General features: G+C 40.6%; 1 protein-coding gene across 1 annotated transcript; it reads right to left on the bottom strand.

Moving 5' to 3' along the window:
• On the bottom strand, window positions 1-2,476 carry LOC143534370 (protein phosphatase 2C 16-like). The gene is made up of 4 exons (XM_077028873.1): window positions 1,787-2,476; window positions 1,278-1,595; window positions 1,071-1,176; window positions 1-536 (listed from the first exon to the last, which is right to left on the bottom strand). The coding sequence occupies exons 1-4, from the start codon at window positions 2,369-2,371 to the stop codon at window positions 202-204; spliced, it is 1,344 nt and encodes a 447-aa protein (XP_076884988.1). The 5' UTR covers window positions 2,372-2,476; the 3' UTR covers window positions 1-201.
• Between the last annotated feature and the right edge of the window lie 18,341 nt (window positions 2,477-20,817).

Below are 20,817 nucleotides of genomic sequence, written 5' to 3'. Positions count from 1 at the left end.
GTGAGATAGTAAGCAGTCTGTCTCTACAAACTATATTATAACAGTATTCTCATTACACACATCTAAAAAGCCCATATGTAAAATGAATGGACTAACAATGAGAAACAAAACCAAAACCAAAACCAAAACCAAAACCAAAACCAAAACATTAACTTGTCTTCTATAAAAAAACATTATCCAAACAACCAACAAACAATATCATCAAGATTTTGTTTTAAACCTTCTTTGAGGTTTAAGATCCACCACAATCACTGATATATTGTCATTGCTTCCTTTCTGTAACGCCAACATCGTAAGGTAATCCGCTGCCGCTTGCGCTGCAGGATCCACCCCGTTAACCTCTCGTTCCACGACGTTCCCAATATTTTTTTTGTGCCAGATTAGGATCCGTTTTCTTGCGACATCGCATGCTTCTTCGTTTGACATTACGTCCCATAATCCGTCACTTGCTAATATCAGGCACTCGTCTTCGCGGGCCCGGGCTGTGAATGTGACTTCTGGTTCCGGTATTATTGATGGTTTTAAATACCTATCACCTGCGAAACACAGAAAGGAGTAAAATATATGAAAAAAATATAATTTTTGAGCTGAGTCGAGCCCAAGCTCGCCTAGGCTCGAGCTTGGCTCGTTTTGAGTTCTATTCGAAACACTTGAGTAAGGCACGGCTTGTTTATTAGTTATTATAATAATTAGATATATATATATTATTTAGTTATTTTTATAATATATAATTATATATTTAATATACTAAAAATATAAATTAAACAAATAATAGGCTCGTTTAGGCTTGGAAGTCAGCTCGAGCTCAGGCTCATTTACTAAACAAAGTTATTTTTAGATTCTAGCTCGAGCTCAAGTAGTTTAAGCTCGACTCAATTCGAGCTTATAGCAAGCCAATCTCGAATAGATTGCCTCATTTACAACCCCCCCCCCCCCACCCACCAAAAAAAAAACTCAAATTGTATATTATTTGATACATAAACTTCCAAAATCATTTTATTTATAAAATTATATTACTAATGCCATACAAAATTACCCATTTTGCCACTCATAGAAATACCGAGACTCACCAATAGATCTCGACATCGCGAGCACACCAAAAACACGGTGACCTTGCCATTGTATAACCTTTCCCCCTGCTGCCTCGATTCTTGCATATTCATCTTCCCTGTTCGGCTAAATAATCAGGCATTCAAGCAACAGGTTAGATTTTTTATAATAAAATAAAATAAAACGTTATGTTAATATTCAGCAACAGGAGAGAAAAAAATGTTTACTTTATGGTCATTTGATAAAGCTATGGCTTCTCTGCCACGATAAAGTACAGCTCGAGAATCGCCACAATTTGCAACTACAATATGTGATGAACATATTAACGCCACCACAGCAGTGGACCCTACGGTTTCGGGGGCCACTGGTTCAGAAGTTGTGGTCCCACTGACCCCATTATCTACCTTCTGAAAACAATTCGTGAACACTTTCTCCCAACGGACTTGTACACTGTCGTTGACCGTCCCTTTGACCAGTTCTTGTTTCATTATTTTTAATTCCTCTTGTAAAGCGACATGGACACGATCTCGACAGTAATTCGCAACCTAAATCAAGAAATAATCAAAATTCTGTTTTTATCTCTACGAGTCAAACAATAATACTAGCTTAAAAAAAGGTAACATGGGTTGGGTCAAACACCGGTCAAAAGTGTATTTATAAAGCATAAAGACTGCTAAATCATTACTGAGATAATAAAATTTGTGTTAACATAAACTAAGAAAGTTTCAAGAAATACCTGAGCTCCACCATGGCCGTCGTAAACACCAAAAAAATGAGCCGTTAAATCACTCAAATTTGTATTCAATGCATGATCCATAACAAGCATCTTAATCGGTATTTTCATAAACTGAGGAACAGCAATAACAGCGTCTTCCATTTCGGGCCTTTTACCACAAACCGAATTAGACCCCCAAAGCGGTAAATACTCCAACTCAAAAACACTTTTCACAACTTTACTATGCGTCTTATCACCAATCGCCATAACAGACGCTTTCAAAGTATGCTCATTTGTTGTAGCTTCCAAACTAATCACTTTCGCAACTATTTGACCGTTATCTATGCCCTCAATCGCAATTACAGATAAACTACCCGAATTTGCATTCATGGCTAACAATTCACTATTAATTTCAATCGGCACGTCCCCAACCGACATAACTTCATCACTATCGCTTTCTTGAATCATGATTTGGTCACCAACGATAGTTTCGGTAAATCGATTCATGTGAGCGAAATCCACGTGGTTTTGTCGAGGGGTATTTTCGGAAATCGGATTGTTGGTTAAACCAAACGTAACCGAAACCGTGGACGGCATCTCTTCCATTTAACAACTTTTTCTTTCAAATTACACAAATCTTGAATTACTTGGATCACTAATTACATCAACTATTCAACATAACCCCTTAATCTTGATCACTAATTCTAGCATCATAAAGGTTGACTAATCAAGATTTGGTCAACAGATCAGATGTGACAACAACTGGATCTAAATATCTAATAATCCATTATCAATAAAACAAGAAATTGGGTTTATTCAAAATCTACTAAAGATTCAAGATTCTTGAAACAAATACACAAAAAAAAAAAAAAAATCCTAATTTTCAAATAAAATCAAGAAAAGTATAATAAACCCTAACCCACATCGGATTACAGCACAAAACCCTAAAAAGATGACAACTTTATCAAATATTCAACAAATTAAACCTGGGTTTGATGGATCTAAGGCAACACTAATAAACCCATCAAGATAATTTGGGTTTTCTTCTCTTTACACCATATACTATGAGTCTTGGGCTTGTTGAAGACTAAAAAGATAATAAAGACACAAACTTTGAGTCAAATTAAGATCAAAACAAGCACTAAATTGCTTACCAAATTGGTAAAATGTGAAAAAGATAGTTTCTTGAGGTGGGTTTTCAAGATTTTCTAGAGAGAGAAAGTATGTGTGTGTGTGTGAGAGAGAGGTTTTCTTGGGAATGCTTTAACTGCTTTATTGACACGTATTGATTCATTTATCAACATAATTCAATGCATTTTCTCTGTGTTGATAAAATATGTTTGGTTTTATTTTAGATTTATTTGTCGGTACTAAGGGCATGTTTGGCTAAGCTTACGGAGAGCTCCTTATGACTTATGGAGGGGTAAAAAGATAAAAATGTCCCTCTATAAGTCACTATAAGTTATAAAAAATTTTATAACTTATAGTGACTTATAGAGGGACATTTTTATCTTTTTACCCCTCCATAAGTCATAAGGAGCTCTCCGTAAGCTTAGCCAAACATGCCCTAAGCCTTTCAAACGGCTCGTCGTTAGTTTGAAAATTGTTTGAAAAATGCTAGTTTGATTTTGATTCAGTTTTGTTTGAAAACAAACCAAGCACGAGTAAATTTTTGGTTGGTTTGATTCGTTTTGCTCAAATTATTTTTTATTTTATTATTTATATATATGATTTTTATGTGCGTATATAAAAATATACTGTTTTAATGTTTTTAAAATATTTCTCTTTTGTGCTGACTTCAAAGTTAAATTTTAGAGTTTGAAAGTCTAAACATTTTTTAGTTCAAAATCTAGAATTAATGATATTTTGAAATATTAAATTTTAAAACTTTGTACGAAATCAAGCAAAATCAAGCTTCTCGATTTCAACCCAAACTTAATTCAAGCACAAAAATATCGTTCATTTCTTACATTCAATATACTCAGTGCGACCCGTTTCCATACCAAATCAAATATAACGAAGTCTACATTCGGTCCGTGCCACCAAAGTTATGAATTTGTTACATTTTGTAGCCTTAAGTTATGTAATATTATAAATGTTAAATACACATGGTGTGACATGGGTCATGGCCCACTAGACATCAAAGTTATAAATGTTACTATGATGAGGTGTCGTTTGTCTCTAGGGACCTTGTTTTAGATAACCAACCAATTACTCTTGAATGTGAAATAAGTGCATATATAATATTATGAGTGTGTACGTAACATGTCATGGATGAATGTTTATGTAACATGTCATGGATGAATGTTTAGGACCACCAATTGGAATATAAATGTTGGGTCGTTACGAACTGATTTGTAAAAACAGTTATTCTATTTATAGTTTTTTTTTTAATAATAATTAGATTTGCCTTTTACTATAAAACGATTACAATAAAGTGGCAAGCAAACGGGCAACAAGCTGCGCCGCAACCCCCTTTTGAATAGCAAAGCCAATCCTGCTAAAAAAGAAGCTTTGGGACCTAGAAGCTGAAGAGGTTCCGTGTACGACGCGCTGAACCCTACTCAAAAATTTCACAGCCTCTGGAGCCAGAAAAACAAATGTATCAAAGGCAAATGGTAGAAAGACATGTTGATTATCTAAACAAGCTTTCTCGTGTTTAACAACTTTGCCTGATTCAGCCTTCAACGCAGCCTGACCCACAACAAACCCACGGTCCCTGAGCCCAACAAGAGAAGACACTCTTGTAAGATCCACTCAGGCGTGTTTCCCCCCTGCCCACCCGAACACAAGAATATCAGCTGGTCGTCCGGTTCCATGAGGCCTGAAAAATCAATTAGTTAAAAAAACCGCTGATGATAGTCCGGCCCACCGGTTACAAAATATGTTCATGTGAAACATGAGATTTAATAATTTGCCTAATTGCAAAATCCACCATCTATAAAACTTTCTAAGTTGTAGACTTGTACTTATGTGTGATTTTAAGAATCATATATCGGGTTTATTGTGTGTGATTTTAAGAATATAACTTATTTTTGTTTCCTTTATTTGCATTCTATATTTGTATAAACTGAGTCTTAATATACGCTTTTAACAATTTTGCAAGCAAATCGCGATTATTCCCTTTTAAACCAATATATATTTCATGTATCATAGAAAGAAATTGTATATCTAATTACACATATGCACGTTCTCGTTTACTTTTCAAATTCTTTTTATCATATAAGAGACTTGAGTTTTCTTAACATGTGTGTTGGTTTTCTTAACACTTCAATTGCTTTTTGGTTTATGCTTTTCTTACAACATTTACATATATAGGTAACATATAACGCAACATATTTAGAATGTGTCTTATCATGTAAAGTGATCTTTATTTTGATCATCTTTACATCCATGTTCTAACTTCTATTGGCATAAGTCTCCAACATAACCATGTATTGTCTTAGCTTGGTGAGAAACATACGCTATCTTAGTGTACGTTTCATGATTTATCTCCACAAGCGAAAAAAGTCTTGCATTGACGCAAGTCTCCTATATAACCATATATTGTTCCAGCTTGTTGAGATAAAGTGTGAAACATACCCTATTTTAGTGAACAGATCACGTTTTATATTTACAAGAGAAAAAAGTAAACCGTCATGTCGAAACTTTAAACCTTGTAAGTTTGGCCATGAATGCAAATTTGTCATCTAGTGAGTAGTTGCTCACATGTTATGACAATGAAAGATATTGCATTATGTGTTGGATATAAGAATAGAAAACTTGATACGACAATCAATTAAAAATTATGAAGATGAAGAGAAATTTACATATTTTTTAAGAAGAAAACACGAGAATGCTAAGTATGATTGAAGAGCTTAATGATATGTGTAGCATTGGTTGATCCATATTTAACATTGTTCTGGCCATTTTTTAACCGCTATAAATGTGTACCATTTTATAAGCAACTTTAGTTTTCTTTTGCTCCATGTTTTTATTTTTCACGACAATTGCATAAGTAATATAAAACACAAGATACCCGAAAGATGATCAAATTTGCATCATTGGTCAACTTGCACTAACATAAGTCTCCAACATACCTAATTCAAACATGTGTGTTGGTTTTCTTAACACTTTAATTGCTTTTTGGTGCATGTATTTTTTACAACATGTACCTATACAGGTAACATATAATGCAACATATTAAGGATGTGTCTTATCAGTTAAAGTGATCTTCATTATGATCGTATTTACATCCATGTACCTATATAGGTAACATATAATGCAACATATTTAGGATGTGTCTTATCATTTAAAGTGATCTTCATTATGATCATATTTACATCCATGTTCGAACTCCCATTGACGTAAGTCTCCAACATAACCATGTATTGTTTTAGCTTGTTGTGATAAACTTTGAAACATACGCTATCTTAGTGTACGTTTCATGATTTATCTCCACAAGCGAAAAAAGTCGTGCATTGACGTAAGTCTCCAGTATAACCATATATTGTTCTAGCTTGTTGAGATTAAGTTTGAAACATACACTACCTTAATGAACGTATCACGATTTATCTTTACAAGAGAAAAAAGTACACTGTCATGTCGAAACTTTAAACCTTGTAAGTTTGGGCTTGAATGCAAATTTGTCGTTTAGTGAGTAGTTGCTCATTTATTATGACACAATGAAAGATGTTACGTTATATGTTGGATATAAGACTATAAAACTTGATACGACAATCAATTAAAAAGTTACAAAATGGTAGAAAAATTTACATATTTTTCTAAGAAGAAAACACGAGAATGCTAAGTATGACTGAAGAGCTTAATGATAGGTGTAGCATTGGTTGATCCATAGGCCATTTTTTAAGCGTTATAATTGTGTGTGATTTTTCTAGCAACTTGAGTTTTCTTTTGCTCCATGTTCTTTTTGGCACAACAATTGCATAAGTAAAATAAAACACAAGATACCCATAATATAATCAAATTTGCACCCTTGGTTAACTTGCACTAATGTAAGTGCCCAACATACCTAATTCACATGTGTGTTGGTTTTCTTAACACTTCAAATGCTTTTTGGTGCATGTTTTTCATACAACATGTACCTATATAGGTAACATATAACGCAACATATTTAGGATGCGTCTTATCATTTAAAGTGATCTTCATTATGATCATATTTACATCCATGTTCGGACTTCCATTGACAAGTCTTCAACAAAACCATGTATTGTTTTAGCTTGGTGAGATGAACTTTGAAACATACACTATCTTAGTGTACGTTTCATGATTTATCTCCGCAAGTGAAAAAAGTCTTACATTGACGTAAGTCTTAGTATAACCATATATTGTTCTAGCTTGTTGAGATAAAGTTTGAAACATACACTATCTTAGCGTATCATGATTTATCTTTACAAGAGAAAAAAGTACATTCACCGTCACGTCAAAACTTTAAACATCTACCAGGTGGTAGGGTTGGCTTTTGGGCTTAACGTTCGGTTTTTATGGGTTAAAACTTATTTAGGCTTGGTCTTATGGAGCTCTTTTTATTAACCTTTTTTTTCTTTAGGTTTATTTCGTAACAATTTCTTGTTCTTTGACTTTAAACAAACTTTATTTTTTTAAAAGGTTTAAGGCTGACCCGGACTCAAATACCACACCCAAATAACTTGGTACATTAAAATATCGTGTGTGTTCGGTAACCATCAATAAATCTCCACCTCTTAATATATGTCAAACTCATGACCGGGCAAAAGAACATTGATAAGACATTGGATGTGATTGTTAATAAGTTGTCGTGGTCTATTCTTGTAAAATTTTCTCGTACGATAAAAACTTGGCACCTAGAATTTATTAAATGTTATAAACTCAAAGAAGAGAAAATAAACTCGGTGGTCAAATTGTCAATGCATTCTCAGACTTCGAAACCGTGTTATCATGTGGAAAATGGTGTTTGAATAATTTCAAACTCTTCGAGTGGAAGTTAAATTACAATTTCAAATAAACTAGTTAGATAAAATATAAAATGCAATAATTGTTTAACGTATATTAGGACTTAGGTATAAAAATACATATATTCATAATATTGATACATGATATCACATCACAAATTTCGAATTTGTTAATATATATCCGATTAATAATTGGTTCACCGAAAACAACATATTTTGATTGTGAATCGATCAATTTTTTTTACTTTTCTTCACGAAAACTGTTTTTGAGCATATTATGGATTTATTGAGGGTATTTACGAAAAACTTATATGGATTTGAGCGTATTGAATTTTAACACTGATCGTTTTTTGTTTCTGACTTGAGCGTTTTGTAAAATGGCTTTGAGCGTGATACGCGTACGTATTGTACGTTAAACAATTATTATACGATAAGATTACCCTTATTTTCTAAACTAAAAATGAAATGAAACCAACACACTATCTTGGAGCCATTAGTTTAACGTAAGTGTGAATTGTGATTACATATGAATTCATAGGATAATCCAAGTGTAGGTATGCACATTACGCAGTAGTAATTAATGCACGTGTTACTATATATAGATTAAATGTAAATTATGAAATTAGTCTAATTATGTCTCCTTTTATTTGTTAACTATTTTCTTAAACGGCAAAAGAGATAACCGTATTCCATTACGCCATCAAGAAAAAACCTAGCAAGACGTTAGAAACATCGCTCTACTTTAAGATGCATCACCGTCCTTTTAACCGAAACGGTTTTAAAAACTTGTGACAAACAATCTAGTAAGGATTAAAAATGTTGACACAACATATCTATGATGGTAGTATGGGTTTGAGTTTGTTTTAAACGGGTTTTGATCAGTTTTGAATTCAACCAATAACATAATTGATTGCGTCAACACTAACACTGCATTCTTGAGTTTTTTATTTAAGGGATTGGAAAAGAAAATATAAAAAAAATTTTTTTTTTTCATTCTTGAGTTTTTTCATTAAAATAAAAGAAAGAGAATGAAAGAAAAAGTTAAGCCTTTTTTCCTTCAAAACTTTCCTGCCAAATATGGCCGGATTGTGAAGGAAAGTTTATATCTCATTATCATATTACCAATTTACCCTATTTTAATTCTTTTTTTCATGTTGTCATGAGGACATAATTGTAAAGTTATAAATTTTTTTCCCATCTTTTCCTTCCAATCAAACTCAAGAATGTAATAAACACTTTCTTTTCTTTTCTTTTATTTTAACTTAAGAATGTCTTTTAAGTATATAATTTCTTTTCCTTTCTTCCTCTATCCAATCTTATCATTTCTTTTCCTTGTATTTTAAACCCGAAAACGCAGTGTAAACAAGAGCCATTTAACAACTACATCGCCAAGGAACGAACCAAACCCGTTGGTACGGACTTCCTTCTACATAGATACATTGCTATACATTTCATATCAAAAGGCTTAACGGCCAACTAAGTAACGCCGGGTACCCCGTACGCGACCCCTATTGGCTAAAGGTAGCCCGAGCCGGCCACTAGTCCGGACGGACGAAGCCCCTAGCGGTCCACCTATTGAGGGATTCACCAGATAAAACCCGACCCCCACGCCCGCCAAACGGCACGACAGCGAGGAGCCGGTAAAACCGGGTGAGATCAGGACTCGAACCCTGGCAAGCCAGGGTCATCCCTCATATCTCCCATATAAGTTGATGGTAGTGAGGTTTGATCCCTCTACCTCTCACTTATAAAATGAGTGCTCTACCATTGAGCCATAGCCAACTTATAGCTACTCATTTTATAGAGGGAAGAAAATAAACCTTGAAATTTTAGCGCTCCAAAGTTACAAAAACACATATATGATTATACTTCTGATTTATTTTTCTTATATAATCTGTTTAGTTACAATTTCATTTTTGTATTTTTATATTTTTTAAACTATTAAATTGGTTATAACATAGGTTGTTTTTTTTTCTTTTATTGAACAACCAACACTTCTCATCATGTAACTAGAATATCAATTGGTTCAATAACTCGATTAAGAAATAAGAATGCGTAAAATATTAGACGAGTCAAATATATTTATAAAATTTTCATTTTCTATATTCTCACTAAATGCTTTATATATCTAAGTACTTAGGCCATGTGTAGTGGAGGGGCTACAATTGGGGGCGAATTGTGACACGTGGCGCCCAGTCAGCATGGAGTGGAAATTTGTTTTTGGGGTGTAATGGTGTAGGGGTTACAAGTTGGGCTCACAGTATCTTTTTTTATTATTTTCTTTTTATAATTAAACTAATTAAATAAAAACTAATATATTTAAATAATAAAATAAAAATGCATTATATTAAAAAGACAAAAAAAAACATAACTAAAAAATGTATAACTAAAAATATAAAAAAAAACATATAGCTCGGTTGGCGTACATTTTTAGGTTCGGGTCGGGAAATTGAAACGGATAGCTCGGTTGGTTTAGGTTCATCGGGTTCCATTGTAAGTTCACGTTCGGTTGGTTTTGCGAACCATAGTGTTGACCGAAGGAGGGAATGGGTGGTTCGGTTGGTTCGGGTTGTTTCTAGGATTCATTTTGCATATACATATATACACACACATAACATATATACATATACATATACATATATACACACACACAGAACATATATACATATACATACATATATATATCACACACACAACATATATACATATACATATACATATACATATACATATACATATACATATACATATACATATATGTATTATCACACACACAACATATATACATATACATATATATACACACACATACATATAATATAATAATAATATTTCTTCTTCTTCCAGGTGATAATATCACCTCGCCTCCGCCCCAAATCGCCCACTTATCGCCCGGGGGCGTTGTTCACGCCCCTTCGCGCCCAAAAATCGCCCAAATCGGCGCCCACTACACATAGTCTTATAAACAACAACTCACCTAGTAACCATGCATAGAGAAACGTAGGTGAAAAGAAACACATCTTAATTTAAAAGTTTCACAATGAAATTAACTGAATTTGAGTAGTGAGATTCTTTTGGTAGAAATTACATGGAACCGTACCGAAAAAGAGAACTAAAAATGCGCTAAACATTATATTCGTAAAGCAGACAAAATCGGATGAATCTTCACTCTCAGAGTTGAAAATAATGAGAAATTGGATTCAAACAATTCCATTAAGTTGAGCAATGAGCTAGCATGATAGTAATTGTTAAACAACTTCGAGAATTCTTCCTATATGGAATCATACAAAAATATCATATTAGTCAAGCAGACAAATTTGTACACATTTGTAGTTGAAAATAACAAGAAAAATCTTTATCAAACAAGACAGTGCCACTGATTTTTATCATATTTTAAATCAATTTGTAATTATGTACTGAAGAAATACTAATCGACCCTGGGCAGATTACGGATTATCTGGGGGTTAAATAGATGTTTCCCACGAGGGTTGTATCCGGCAAGATGGTTATTTTTCCGATGACCTGCAAAACAGACACCGTGAGCTCGTCACTGAGAAGGGGGGGGGGGTACCTCCTTGTGACCACCCTCCGGCGTGAGAATCAGACTAGATTGCTCTTGAATATAAGTGTATATTAAGAGAAATGTCTAGAACAGATATCAGATAATATATGGAGATATAAGATAATGATACCGTTCCAAGGTGTTGGAGTATTTATAGCCGAAGGTATGTTTCCAAGCAGGTACAGCCGGCTGAATAGTATTCCTGTTCTACCAACTGTGGGCTACGCACGTGCCATGCTGATGGTTGGTGGGTAGGCAGCGGCTGATAGTGACCAGGCCGGCTGTGTACTATTCCTTTTCCACCAACTGCAGGCTATGGACGTGCCCCGACAGGGGTTGGTGAGTAGGCAGCGGCTGATAGTGACATAAAGTAGTAGAGCGTGCTGCTCGTCGTACTGTTGTTAGCGAGCTGTCGCTGCTTTGGTCAGATCTTTTGTACTCTACCTTGGCAGGTACAGTACAAAAGGTCCTCCAGTATCGTACGGACTGGCTCATTTGGGCGGGAGTTTTCCCGGCTTTGTGCGGGAGTATTCCCGGCTTGCTCACTCCTTCTTCAGGTGACACTGAATTATTTAAGAGTTAGTGCCTTGTGCGTGTAGCCTTGCTGCGCGGGTAGCCTTCCCTGATGGCTGGTATCCGTTGCTGCGGGAACAGGCGGAGTACGTCGACCATTGGGAGGCTTTTCCTGCGGGAACAGCTTGCGTACTGCGCGTAAGGACGTCACGTCTCTGAGCATGGTGGATCCTGCGGATCCAGTTGGTTTTTGCGCAGACGTCCTTCTTCAAGGTGAGTCTTGCGAGTTTAGTCTTTGCGCAGACGTCGTTCTAGAAGGTGAGTCTTGCGGGTCCAACTGCGCAGACGTCCCTCTTTGAGGTGAGTCTTGCGGGTCCAACTGGGCTCTGCTGGGACCTACCTCTTCAAGTCCCCCCAGTCCAATGTTCTTCTCATGAATTGTTAATAAGTGAGGTGAACTTTTGGACTTAAGCAAGGGGTTTTGAAAAGGGTTTAGTTTTAAGGTTTTCCATGGGGATTCTTCCCGCGGAAGTCATAATGTCACGTGCAGAAATTCCCGACTTTTCTGCTTGATCTTTGGGTATGATGCGGGTAGGTCTGTAACCTCCTCGCAAGTCAGGAGCGTTGAGTTCCAGTTGTGAAGATTCTCCATTAGGTTTTGGTAGTTTTAAACATAGTGATCAATTATGTTAAACCAATTCCATCTTGGAGCTTCAAACAATCTAGTTCTCGACGTTCCCGCTATGCGGGGATGTTATTTCCGTTTCCGCAAGCATGGCCCAGAAGATCCTTCTTGGTTTCAATTCCCTGTGGAGTGCTAAGTATGTGAAGGGTTTCGCCTTGACACTGTACCCGCACTCGTCTTATAGTTACTTTACTTCCAAGGTATTCCTGGCTTCAATTCCCTGCGGGTGCTAAGTATGTGAAGGGTTTTACCTTGACACTGTACCCGCACCTGTCTTACGGTTACTTGGTTACCAAGGTAAGGGGGTGTAGTCCCTCTTACTTTTGAATCTTTTTGAATCTTTTTGAAATTCGAAGAGTTGGTGAAAGGATAAGAACAGTCCAAACTGTTGAAACGTCGTCCGACGGTTTCTTCTGACAGTTTCAGGACGTGCAGGAAGTTATGGCGACGTGACAGTATATGGTCGTTCCAGACGCTTTTTCAGGCGCGTGGGCGCGAGTTTTCGGGAGCGTGGGTGAGAAGTTTACGGCGCACGTCCTGTCAACAGCTGTTGCCAGCTTGCTTTTTCCACGTGTCATAGTTTCATTGCACCTGCGTTTTCCTCTCTCTTCCGCATTAAATTCATCGCATTCATTGCGATGAGTATATAAAGGGAGGAGAGGATGCATCTCAACTCACAGTTTCACTTTTCTTCTTCTAAACGATTTCCAGCGAATACTCTAACTTTTCTGTCGAGCATTCTCCTGAAATCGTTCTTCTTTACATCCAAAACATGTCTTCTACTCATGATCCTGAGGTTACTGTCGAGGAGTCCGATGTATACCTCGAGAATCCTTCGTCCACGTCGGACAAGGATGATAAGAGTACTGCTGGTGAGTGCCAGTGTGCTCTTTCCGTCGACGCTTATCAGTACATCGTCAGGAAGTTCATGCTCGAGCCTTTCGAGCCTGAGTTTCCTGGGCCTCATCAGACGGTGTACGATGCCCCCAAAGGCAAGATAAGGGTATATGCTGCGTTCTTCGTCTATGGGAATCTCAGGTTCCCATTGACGAAGTTTGTATACCGTGTTTTGGAGAGACACGATGTGCACCTGACGGAGGTACATCCAATGGCGATCGCCAAGATCCGTCATTTTGAATGGGTGTGCCTCATTCTTGGTGTGGAGCCCCACGTCGACCGCCTGATGACCTTCTACTCCTGGAGGTGCATCCAGGGCTGGTACACCTTGGTCACCCGGATCAAGGGTTTGAAGATCTGTGCTACCGAGCGCAGTCTTCGGTCTTGGAAGCGGGAGTTCTTTTACATCTCTGCCCGTTTCGTCCCTATTGCGATGACATTCAAGAACGGGAGAGCACTCCCCAGCCTTCACGCCTCCAACTACCAGGAGGCGGAATGGTTCTCCAAGATTTCCCGGATCCAGACTCCGGTTTACCGCTTCGCGGAGTCTGGGATGGTGATGCTCGGGATGAGCCGGGTATGGAAGGATGCTGGGGCAGAGGCGCCTCAGATTCCCATCGTCCTCGAATACGGTTTGAACTATATCCCTTACGGTATGCTCCGTATTCTTTGCTGATTTAGGGTTTTTCTTCTAACTGTTTCTCTTTTTATTTCAGAGGGGAATAACTTGCAATCACTCCTGCATCCGCGAGAGGCTGGTGGTCCCGCTCGGCTGGGTACTCGTGCTCTTGATGAGAACGAGTTGCCCATCCTCGAGCAAACGGCGGATCGGTTTGTGGAGGCCTACCCGCCAGGCCACGAAATTCTGAGCGCCACGCGGCCAGGTAAGGAGTTATTTAACCCTCGCCCTCTCAATGCTCAAACCTCTGCTGGAATTCCTCTAATTATGTCATCTTCTGATGAGGAATCCGCAGATGGTCCTTTCTTCGTGAGGAAGAAGAAGGCTGCTGGCGGGAAAGGCAAGGCGAAGGTTGCCTCCACCGCCGATCAGGGGAACCGGTCTGAGTCGGAGACCGAGAGCGAGGAGGCGGCGGGGAACCCTGGTGGTGTTGAGACCACTGTTCCGGAGGTTGAGACAGCTGTCACCTCCGAACAGCCCCGTACGACGACGGTGACCAGCGTGAAGAGGCCGGCTCCATCGGGTTCGTCCCCGCCTGTTCGCACCTTCAAGCTTAAGAGGACTCGTAAGTATAAACTTTATTTACTTTAACTGCATATCTTTCCGCCATTATACTTATATATCTTGTCTTCGTGCAGGCGAGTGGAGCGGGGAGGAGCGTTTCTGGACGCATGACGGTAGGTTTGGTCAACCTACCCGAGGCGACGACCCAGGCGGCTGCGCCTGTTTCAAGTGTTGGTTCAGTTGCTCATCCCGTTGAGGCAACTGTTCCAACTGTGACGTCGTCTCCCCGGCTGTCAGTGCCATATTCACTGAGTCCTTCACTGAGCCGGCGGTGATTGTTTCTGCGGGCTCCTCCGCAGCGGCGGCCACGGTTGTGAGTTCACCTCCAGTGAGTTCACCACCGATGGTTTCTACCGCGGCGGCTTCAACCGTGCCTCCGGCACCGGTGACTACCTCGTCTCCGGCCGGTTCAGCAGGTATGTTCGGGGCTTCTAGCCAATCTCTGCCTCCTTCCCATCTGCCTGACCTCTTGGATGGATATCTCTTAGGTTCGGGTGATGGGTTCGGCGGCTACCGGCCTGTTGTCAACCCTACAGGTGCGTAGGGTTATTTTGGCCTTTTTATATTTTTATCATCTTTTCCTAACTGCTTTTTGTTTTTGCAGTGTCGGATTCGAATGAGGTGTATGTTCCGCGGTGGAACATCCGCCGGGGAACAACCCTTCGGACGGCTGTGGACTGCTTCGAGTGGGCGCGTCACGCGGCCCCCCCAGTGGTGCACTGGGAGAAGCTATGTCATGCTACCAGGAGGGTAGGCTGACAAACGAGCTTCGAATTCTCCTTGCCCGGATGCAGCCGCGCGTCGAGCTGCTTTGTCGTGAAAACGACAAGTTAAAGGCGGCTAGTATCCAAGAAGTAGCTCAGGCGCGGGCTATCCGGGAGGAGAACAGGAGACTCTCCGCCGTTGCTGCGGAGAAGGAGAAGGCCTTCAAGGCCCTTGAGGTTGAAGTTCAGGCCCGTCTCGAGGCCCGTTCCAAGGCTACCCAAGCTGTTAACGAACAGCTTCGGTTGGCTAAGGAAACTGCGCGGAACGCAACCGAGAGGGCCACCAAGGCTGAAGATGTTGCGGAGCCTCTGCGCGCCGAGAATGAGGAGCTCAAAGCCAAACTAGAGAGGCTCCAGCAGGCTCATGACGCCTTGGCCATGGAAGACGCTAAGAAGCTTCAATAGATCTTGGACTAAAGGGGTATGCTTGACCATACTGAGCGTAAGCTGAAGGGCGTTGAAGAGGCTGCTGCTAAGGAAGTGTTGCTTGCCAACCTTAACAAAAGTGAAGCCGAACGCGCCCGTAACCAAGCTCAAGCTGCCCTCCAAGAGGCTCTGGTTACCAAGGAATAGCTTATACGAGAAGCGTTGTCGCAGGTAAGCTTAGCTTCATAACGTCTTTACGCTTTTCTTTGTACTTAGAAAAGGTTTTGATACTTGGTATTTTTGTTTTGTAGGTTGTGCATCTGGTCTTCACGGACACATCATATGACGATGCTATGAGCGCAGCCCTCAACGCTTCTCATGAGGATGGGGAAAATGCTGGTTTCCTGCTTGGTCTAGGGTTTGTTGAACAAGGCATTCCGCCTTCCAACTTCCCTCTGTACGATGTAGATACTGAAACTGCTTATGACCAAGCAGTGAACCAGTATGTTGCCTTCCCGCATCCAGTGGTGGAGAAGGTGAACGAAGTTGCTGCCGCTAATGATGGGCTAACTATCCTCAAGACTTTCCTTGAACCGCCACAGCCAATTGATGGTGCGGGTACGAGTGGGTTTGGAGGGAGTGGTCCTGAAGTTTGAACCTTGAGATCCCTTCCCACCTTTAGGATAGATTTTTTTTTTTGTATAGATTTATATTCTTGTAATACTTGAATCTTGATGGAATATAAATCATTTGTTAATGCCTTGCATTGTAAACCTTATATGTTTTGTTTCACGCAAATTTTGGTTTAACTTAGCAATTTCTTGAGTATTTTGGATAAGTTAACCTTTCAACGTGGCGGATAATAGGTTAAAGTTTTGCTTCCTCTTTCGTGATTGTGCGGGTAAGACCGTCACTTTCACTAAGTAGGATGGCTAAACTTTACCTACATCTGACCTGCGTGGAGGTTTTCCTCATCTTTTCCTTAGAGATTTTCTAAGTGTTTTGAATAAGTTAAACCTTTCGACGCGCGGTTGTCAATAGGTTAATGTTCAGTTTCCTCTATCATGATTGTGCGGGTAGGACCGTCACTTTCATTTAGTGGGATGACTAAACTTTACCTATAACTGACCTGCGTGAAGGTTGTCCTCATCTCTTAGAAATTTTTGCCGTTTTTTGTGTTTATGCGGGTTTTGCCGCCTTCCACACGCAACGACTTCTTTTCACACTTATTTATGCGGTGAATACCGGCATATCAGTGTTTTGAATAAGTTAAACCTTTCGACGCGTGGTTGTCAATAGGTTAATGTTTAGTTTCCTCTATCATGATTGTGCGGGTAGGACCGTCACTTTCATTTAGTGGGATGACTAAATTTTACCTATAACTGACCTACGTGAAGGTTTGCCGTTTTTTGTGTTTATGCGGGTTTTGCCGCCGTCCACATGCAACGACGTCTCCACTTATTTATGCGGTGAATACCGACATCAGTATTGAATAAGTTAAACCTTTCGACACACGGTTGTCAATAGGTTAATGTTTAGTTTCCTCTATCATGACTGTGCGGATAGGACCGGCACTTTCATTTAGTGGGATGACCAAACTTTACCTATAACTGACCTGCGTGAAGGTTTGCGGTTTTTTGTGTTTATGCGGGTTTTGCCGCTGTCCACACGCAACGACGTCTCCACTTATTTATGCGGTGAATACCGGCATATCAGTGTGGAAAGTTCATAAGTATAAATGTAAGACCATCAACGCAATGTGATAAGGAGAATCATTTCCATTAGAAGTGGCTCTGGGCCTTTTCTTTACAAGTTTGGAATTGATCTACATGCAACCTGTGTAATTGAGCTCCCTTCCATGTTCTTGGGATGGGAGTGTCATCGAGCCTTTCGAGCCGATATGCACTTGGTTCGGAATCTCGTTGTTTACGCAGTATGTAGTCTCCAACATTGAAGCTGCAGTTTCGTGTTTTTCCCAACTGGGGTTCAACACGCATTAGCCTGCTCAGCGTTCATTATGCCACGAGGTGCGTGAGCGTCCCATCTCTGACAAATGCTTCGACGATGTCCTTCAAGTCTAAGCTTCCTCGGTGGTGTGGCCTCTTGTCCTGTGGAAGTCACAGAATTTCCTTTGATCAGCGTTTGGACGCTGTCGGATAATTGGAGCCTCTGGCCATGGGAGCCTTTCAGTGGCGAATATCTCGGTGACGCTTTTGGTGAGTGGCGTCCATCTGGAGTTACGGTTCGACGACTGCATGTTGTCCTTTCCGCCTAACCGAGGGTGCGAGCCGGATGAGGTGTCGAAGTTTACCCTTAACTGCCAAATACCTAGCTTCCTCTTTTTGTTTAGTCGGGCGGTAAGGACGTTGTTTTGTCTTGTTTTCTGGGTGTAGAGGTTTGTGCTTTGGGGAAGATCTCTACCCAGTTTCTTTTCCGTTTCCGCGAAGCGTTTAGCTGCTGTCATGATGGCATCCCATGTGGATGGCATGCCGTCTTTACCCGTTAAGGTGCGGATGAGCTCTGGATCTTTCGCGCCCTGGATGAAAGCAGCGCGAACAAGATCTTCGCTAATAGCGCCCAGACTCAGCTTCTTTGAGTTGAAGCGAGTGATGAAGTCTAGCAAAGATTCATCTTCTTCTCGGATGCAGTTGAGGATCGTCCATTGCTCTTCAGTGTACTTTCTTTGTTGACTGAAGTGTTGGTTGAACTTCTGTTGGAAGTCTGCCCAATCGTAGATGTGGTGGACCGGTAGACGGTCAAACCACGCTCTGGCTGCTCCAACCAGCGTCATCTGGAACATATAACACCACGTGGGTTCCGTCCAGTTGCTGACGGTTGCCCCCGCTATGAATCTGTTCAAATGATCGTCTGGGTCAGATATACCATCATAAGTGCCGATGATGGACATCTGTTTGGCACTTCTCGGGGCGATTGCTTCCGCAATGTCCCTTGCAAACTTGGATGTTCCCGCATTTGCAGCAGTTGGTCTAAAGGTTTTGAAGAAGTCGCGTGGGTTTCCCCCCGCGTTCCTTGGTTTGAAGGTGTCTCCGAAATTCCTTCTCGGTTGGAAGTCCGTTTCCTTACGCTTCCCTTTCGCCCTATGGCGAGGGTTTGCGTCGGTGTCGGATTCCTACCGATCATCGTCCGAGTACTCGCACTCACTGATCATGTTGAGCTGTTGAGTGCTTCCAAATTCGTCAGCCTGTTGGATGGAACGTAAGCGTTCGTCCAACTCAGCTTGGAATTCCTTCTGACGTGCTTCCGCCCACGCTTTAACTTGTTCAAATGTTTGGTGGGGGAGCCTCGTCCGTTGTCTTTCCACCTGGGTATCAATGAATCTCAAGGGATGATTGTTTACTGCACTTGCCCCGCCTTGGGTAACCGGGGTAGTGTTCGTAAAATTTACTGCACTTGCCCCGGCTTGAGTAACCGGGGTAGTGTTCGTAAAATTTGTGTAGTCGCCGGTGTTCCTCCCAGTAGCTGGGGTTGTGATTACCGGGGTTTCTTGGTCACTCGCTGGCCTCGGGACCGGAGTAACTTTAACCATCTTTCCAGAAGTTTGAAAAAACTGAAAAAGAATAAGTTCTAGCTTTTATGCACGGATGGCGCCAATGAAGAAACACTAATCGACCCTGGGCAGATTACGGATAATCTGGGGGTTAAATAGATGTTTCCCACGAGGGTTGTATCCGGCAAGATGGTTATTCTTCCGATGACCTGCAAAACAGACACCGTGAGCTCGTCACTGAGAATGGGGGTACCTCCTTGTGACCACCCTCCGGCGTGAGAATCAGACTAGATTGCTCTTGAATATAAGTGTATATTAAGAGAAATGTCTAGAGCAGATATCAGATAATATATGGAGATATAAGATAATGATACCGTTCCAAGGTGTTGAAGTATTTATAGCCGAAGGTAGGTTTCCAAGCAGGTACAGTCGGCTGAATAGTATTCCTGTTCTACCAACTGTGGGCTACGCACGTGCCATGCTGATGGTTGGTGGGTAGGCAGCGGCTGATAGTGACCAGGCCGGCTGTGTACTATTCCTTTTCCACCAACTGCAGGCTATGGACGTGCCCCGACAGGGGTTGGTGAGTAGGCAGCGGCTGATAGTGACATAAAGTAGTAGAGCGTGCTGCTCGTCGTACTGTTGTCAGCGAGCTGTCGCTGCTTTGGTCAGATCTTTTGTACTATACCTTGGCAGGTACAGTACAAAAGGTCCTCCAGTATCGTACGGACTGGCTCATTTGGGCGGGAGTTTTCCCGGCTTTGTGCGGGAGTATTCCCGGCTTGCGCACTCCTTCTTCAGGTGACATTACTGAATTATTTAAGAGTTAGTGCCTTGTGCGTGTAGCCTTGCTGCGCGGGTAGCCTTCCCTGATGGCTAGTATCCGTTGCTGCGGGAACAGGCGGAGTACGTCGACCAATGGGAAGCTTTTCCTGCGGGAACAGCTTGCGTACTGCGCGTAAGGACGTCACGTCTCTGAGCATGGTGGGTCCTGCGGATCCAGTTGGTTTTTGCGCAGACGTCCCTCTTCAAGGTGAGTCTTGCGAGTTTAGTTTTTGCGCAGACGTCCTTCTTGAAGGTGAGTCTTGCGGGTCCAACTGCGCAGACGTCCCTCTTTGAGGTGAGTCTTGCGGGTCCAACTGGGCTCTGCTGGAACCTACCTCTTCATGTACAAACAAGCATATGTAATCATGTAGTTATCTTGTTTGGAGTTTTGACCATTAACCATGCATGTATCTTTCCAAAATTTGGAAATCAAAAGGATCTAATTTGATCCAATTGTTTGGAGTTTTAACCATTAACCATGCAATTATGTAGTTATCTTGTCTCTGAGTTGGTTGTAATTTTTTCGAGTCAACTCTCTTTAAATATAATATCTCATTAACGCGTATATACAAGATAAAAAAAGAAAACTAACACATTTTATATGATAATTCACATGATCCATGCCATATTAAAAGTGAATTGAGCATGCTAAAGTGGAGGAAATGGTGGACTAATTTAATTAATTAACAATTGTTTAATTTGAAGTATAAAGTGTGAAGTGTGACATGTGAACAAGAAACTATGTGTTCTGTGTAAAAT

Source organism: Bidens hawaiensis, unplaced genomic scaffold, assembly GCF_021521415.1.
Source record: "Bidens hawaiensis isolate Kalapana, Puna unplaced genomic scaffold, B.hawaiensis_p1.1 tig00010132_1, whole genome shotgun sequence".
Classification (NCBI taxonomy): Eukaryota; Viridiplantae; Streptophyta; class Magnoliopsida; order Asterales; family Asteraceae; genus Bidens; species Bidens hawaiensis.
This window is presented reverse-complemented; position numbering and strand designations above follow the sequence as displayed.

Bases quoted from the DNA above. Each gene is read 5' to 3' on its own strand.
- LOC143534370 (XM_077028873.1), bottom strand. From the start codon at position 2,371: ATGGAAGAGATGCCGTCCACGGTTTCGGTTACGTTTGGTTTAACCAAC. The intron at 1,177-1,277 runs GTAAACATTTTT...CTGATTATTTAG, and splicing joins CTTTATCAAATGACCATAAA to CCGAACAGGGAAGATGAATA. The intron at 537-1,070 runs GTGAGTCTCGGT...TGTGTTTCGCAG, and splicing joins CGCGATGTCGAGATCTATTG to GTGATAGGTATTTAAAACCA.